At 57.7% G+C, this 5,468-nt stretch overlaps 1 protein-coding gene across 1 annotated transcript in view; it reads left to right on the top strand.

The window, feature by feature from the left end:
• Window positions 1-1,815, top strand: part of DDN (dendrin) — a 2,187-nt gene extending 372 nt beyond the window's left edge. Inside the window, exon 2 of the mRNA XM_006755562.1 lies at window positions 4-1,815. Coding sequence (XP_006755625.1) covers window positions 4-1,704 — 1,701 coding nt within the window. The 3' untranslated portion in view covers window positions 1,705-1,815. The remainder of the gene's footprint in view (window positions 1-3) is intronic.
• Window positions 1,816-5,468: the final 3,653 nt, after the last annotated feature.

The raw sequence follows: 5,468 nt of genomic DNA on the forward strand, positions 1-5,468 counted from the left end.
GAGACCGAGCGAAAAAGGCGCAAGGCGGGTGGGGCCCGAAGGAGCCCCCCGGGTCGGCCGCGCCCGGAGCCTCGGAACGCCCCTCGGGTGGCACAGCCGGCCAGGCTCCCAGCTCCTTCACGGCCAGAGCGCCTGGGGCCGGTGGGGCCCCCGCCCCGTCCATCCGCGCAGCCGCAGAGCGACCCCAGGGCGGCGTGGGCGGGGCCCTGGGGAGGTCGGAGGCCCGGGCCCCCCAGCTACGAGGCTCACCTGCTGCTGAGAGCCGCCGCGGGGACGGCCCCGCGACGCCGCTGGGACCGCCCGCCGCCTTATGTGGCTCCACCGTCTTACGAAGGACCCCACAGGACTCTGGGGGCGAAACGAGGCCCCGAGCCCTCCCAGGCGCCCGTCTCAGCAGCCCCTGCTCAGACTCCGGCCAGGACAGAGGGAGGGGGCACAAAGAAAAGGCTGGATCCTCGGATTTACCGGGACGTCCTCGGGGCTTGGGGTCTTCGGCAGGAGCGGGGCCTCTTGGGGGGATCCCCAGGCTGTGGAACGGCCAGGCCGAGGCTGGAGCCCCGCCAGGGGGCCGCAGAGAAAAGCCGGGGGCCGGCCAAGACTGCGGGGGACCCGGGCGGGGCGGCGGCTCCTGCGGGGTCTGCCACGGAGACTCCCAGCCCCCCGCGTCCCGCCCCCAGGTCCAGGCCCCATCTCCAGGGCCCCGGGGAAGGGAAAGAAGGTAGAGAACAGAGCTGGCTCCCCAAGTCCTGGATTCCCTCCCTTAAAAAGCACCCGCCTCCGCATAGCCAGACCCTCCCCAGACCCTGGGCTCCAGGAGGCACGGGGTCGAGAGAGCCCCTGGGTCGTAGAGAGAGGGCCGGCCCCTCGGAGGGTTGGCAGGCCCCCCGCCGCGCCCACACCCTGCCCCGCAGCTCCAGCGGCCCTGCTCGTGGAGAAGGTATTTTTGTCATTGACGCCACGTGCGTGGTGATAAGGTCCCAGTATGTCCCGACCCCTCGAACCCAGCGCGTGCAGCTTTTGCCGGCTGGGGTGCCCCGCACTGTGGGCGATGCCCCCAGCTCACCGAAGCCCAGCAAGGAGGAGGGGGAGGCGGCCGCGGCCTTGCCTTCCCCTTGCCAAAAGCTGCTGTCCAGCAGCCGCCTTTCACAACAGCCACACCGGGGGCGCGGGTTCGAAGCTGAGGGCGGGAAGCCCGCGGATCCCTCTTTGGAGGAGCGCGCCTCCCGCATCTTGGGGCTCCCGATGGACGAAGTCAACCTGCAAGACGCCCCCACGCAGCCAGGTAGCCTGGGGCGCTCAGCCTCAGGCCCAGCGGCGTCAGGAGGCGCGAATAGCGCCGAGGGCTCGGGGGGAGTGGCGGGGGTCCCCCGGCACGCGGGGCGGGGCTGGGCGCGGACCCCGGGGCCCTACGCGGGGGCCCTGCGAGAAGCCGTGTCCCGCATCCGCCGCCACACCGCCCCTGACTCGGACTCGGATGAAGCTGCGGAGCTCAGCGCCCATAGCAGCTCCTCTGATGGAAGCGACACGGAAGCCTCCGGCGCCCCCTGGCGGAGTGAGCGAGCCGGGTGCCGGGAGGGCGGGAAGACCACACAGCGGCACGACAGCATCCGAGAGATTCTGGATGTCATCAGCCAAACCGGGGAGGCCCTTTCTGGAGAGAGGAACACGACGGGGGCCCCACGGAGAAACAGGGAGCGGCAGTGAGAGGCTCTTTGTTGTATTTGTGCTTCCCAACCCATCCATCCTTGGGCCCACTGGCCCCCTAGTTCCTCACAGACTTCCTTGTACCCCTTACCTATACCGGTTCCCATACCCAAAAAGAAGCCGCCCAAATGAAAGGAAAGGGAACATATGCTGATTTGTAATTTTTAAAAAATCCCCGCCCTAGGATATTTTCTCATTGATTTTTAGAAAGAGTGGAAGAGAGAGGGAAAGACAGAGAGAAATATCTGTGAGAGAAACACATTGATTGGTTGCCTCCTGCATGTGGCTGGACCAGGGCCTGGGCCAGAGAGGAGCTTGCAACCGAGGTACGTGCCCTTGACCAGACTCAAACCCGGGACCTTCCTTCCTCAGGCCGACACTCTATCCACTGAGCCAAACTGGCTAGGGCTGTATTTAAAAAACAAAACCAAACCAGGAGGGGTCAGGTGAACAGTAGACTTTAATGCCTGCTCCTTTTAGGTCACTGGCAAGGGCTTCAGCAGAGGTAGCTGCTGCTCTGGGTGCAGAGTTGAGCAGAGAAGACTGCCCAAGAGTAGGCAGGAGGGTAGGAATGGTATAGTCATGGGAGGGCAACTTCAGGGAAAGGCCTATGGGCAGGAGGGAGAACGTGATGGAGCGGCTTTGGACTGAAGTGAACAGGTGACAGAGAAGCCCTTGGCGGAAGAGGAGGGAGTCCAGAAGCAGCCAGCAAAGCAGGGAGAGGGCTCACTGTGATGTCACAAGTCTTGGGTTTCCGTCCTAACTCTGACACTCACTTCCTGGGGCACTTAGGCAAGCTGCTTTCCTTCTCCAGGCCTCCTGATATGTAAAACAAAGGGATTCTAAGGCCCGTCCATGTCGTTTTGGAGCCTTTGGGGAAGCTTTTAGCTCATCCTTCCCTTCACAAGCCAAGAAAGAGTAAGGAATAGATGAACAGTCTGCGGGTTTCTGGGTGGCTTCAGGGTCACCAGCACTCATTCTCAATTCTAGAGACTGTCCAGGGTTTGCAGAAGAGCTGAGTAAGTGGGCAGGGGCTCCTATCCCAGTCTTTCAGGTTTAGGTGAGGGTTACCCAAGGCAGGGCAGGAGGGTGGCCTTGTCACTGTCCCTGGCCTGTGGTGGGTCCAAGCAGGAGAGGGAAGGCAGACAGTGAATCGGCTTGGGACCTCTTCAGACCTTCCTCTTTCCTCCTCCCCAGTGTTTTTTAGTGATGCTCTGAATCGTTGCCATGACTTTCCACCCAGGTGGCATCATTCATCTGAAAGAATCCTGAGAATTTCTTGCATCTCTGCCTCTTCCAGAAACTGCTACAGAAGAAAGAGGGAGGCGGTCCCAAAAGCCTGTGGGTATAGGTGTGATCCTCGCTGTAGCCACTATGGGGCGCGCGCAGGCCGCGGATTTCCCCCGTAGCTAGTCCGCGAGTCCTTCCTACTCCCACAGGCCAGTTAATCAATTGATCCCCAGTTAAAGCGCGGGGTCCCGTCCCCAGCCTTGCCGCCTCCAGGTGTGCGAGGTCGGGAGCAGGCCTCTGAATGAGCCCCTCTTTGTATTTATCTGGCCTGGGGCCCAGACTCTGAGGTCTTGTTTGCTCTCATACCTTGGACACCTCCTCTCTATTCACTAGCCATGTGACCTTGGTCAAATCACTTCACCTCCCTGAGCCGCACTTTCCTCATCTGTCAAATGGGGGCATATAAACACCTACCTCGCAGGGTTGTTGTGAGGATTTAATGCGATCATGTATGTAAAGCGCCTTGCACAGTGCCAGGCACACGGTAGGCGCTCAATAAATCTAAGCTTCCCTTTGTCCAACCTTGGCCTCTTCTTCCTTTCACCTACCCTGTCCCCACTGCGTTCCACCCACAGGGCTCTCCGCTCCTTCTCGCTTAACATCATCGTGTCTAACCTAAAATAGAACAACCTGACAAGATGGAATTATCGGGCGCGACGATCCAGTAGTTTCAAAATGCATACAAGGTTTTCATCCAATGCACAGCAATCATATGACACATTTCAACCATTCCGGGCAAGGGCTGAGTCAGCCTGGGTAAATTTAGCCGCCGACTCGCCGGGCGCGGGGGCTTCGCCCAGACTCAGTCTCGGAGTCCTGCCTGGCCCTGCCCTCCACTCCGCGCCTGCCCCCCCCTCGCCCCCCCAAGTCCCGCCAACTCCAACTCTGGCTCAGCGTTCAGATCACCAATCCTGCTCTCAACCCACTTATGGTTTTGGTCTCCAATTATCTCCACATCACTCTCCGCGCGCACCTGGGGAGACTGTGCAGGATGGGGACGGGGCTGGGGCGCTACGCTGGCTGCCTGGCCTTGGTTTGTTGGAGCGGAGGGAGGTCCTCTTTGGGCTTCTGAACCTGAGGGGAGAATGTTGGTCAGAGCCGCCCAGGGAAGGGCTATCCCAGAACCTGCCTGAAACCCACACTGCCAGGTTTCCAGTTAGCTCCTGGTAGAGGAAGTAAAGGAAGTGGGGGTCACCTTGAGCAGAGATCAAAGGTTCCTGAGGTCTGGCTCTCTTCCACCTACAATTATGTCCACTGCAGGTTCTAACCACTGAGCATTTACTGAGCACTTGAGAGGAACCAGGAATTGGGCAGGACTCCAGGAAAGAGGAGTAAGGCCTGCTTGACAAGGGGTGAAGGTGAAAACACACAAGTAACGATAAAATTAAACATTGGGTGTCAAGTACAAAAAAAGACTGAATTGGGGGAAGGGGGTTTTAGGTAGAGAGAACAGCAAAAAGAAGAAGTGTGGATGTGAGAGAAATGGTCTGGTTTGACTGAAGTTGAGGGTGCATTTGGGGGAGTTGTGGAAGATGAAGGAAGGAAGGAAAACGGAGGCCAGGTTGGGATGAGCCTGGTCCAGCTGAGGAGTGTGTGCCTTTGACCTCTGGGCTTGAGAAAAGAGTGAACTTCAGGCTAGGAGGCAGATAGAGGAAGGTCAGGGCAGTGGTGACGGTATCTGCCTGGATTGTGCTACAGCCCAAGGAGGCAGGGCTCTGAGGCTGGTAGAAGAGTGAGCTGTGTGGGAGGGGCCGGCACTGTGAAGGTGTGCTCCCCCTCACAGCCTGAGCCTCTTAGAGGCGGAGCACCCAGGAGGCCAGTTTTTAAGAGTTTACCCATTCTGGATCTGGCCTCTGCTGCCTCTCCCTCCTCTTCCCCTACCTCTATTTCTCTCTACCATTGTCAGAAAACTCGGGTAGTCTTGTATTTTGGACATGGACTATGTGGCCTGGGTTTGAATCTTGCCTCTATCTCATACTAGCTGTGTGACCTTGGCAAGTTACTCAACCTCTTTGTGTCTTGGTGTCAGTTATAAAGCTGGATTATTAATAGTGTTCCTTTCATAGTCTTTTTTTTAAAATATATTTTATTGATTTTTTACAGAGAGGAAGGGAGAGAGACAGAGAGTCAGAAACATCGATGAGAAACATCGACCAGCTGCCTCCTGCACATCTCCCACTGGAGATGCGCCCGCAACCCAGGTACATGCCCTTGAACGGAATCGAACCTGAGACCCCTCAGTCCACAGGCCGACGCTCTATCCACTGAGCCAAACCGGTTTCGGCTATTAATTACATTTTATATGTGATGTCTTCAGACTGTAAAAATCAGTATTCACTAAAGGTGTGAATAGCTTCCCCATATGTGGTTGATACATAGGTACTACAGTCACATTACTTGAGAGGTTATTTTATTTAGGCAGTTATTCTTTCCTTGTTTTTTTTTTTTTTTTTTTCTTTTCCCCTCTATTTCAG

This window comes from Myotis davidii, unplaced genomic scaffold, assembly GCF_000327345.1.
Source record: "Myotis davidii unplaced genomic scaffold, ASM32734v1 scaffold290, whole genome shotgun sequence".
Classification (NCBI taxonomy): domain Eukaryota; kingdom Metazoa; phylum Chordata; class Mammalia; order Chiroptera; family Vespertilionidae; genus Myotis; species Myotis davidii.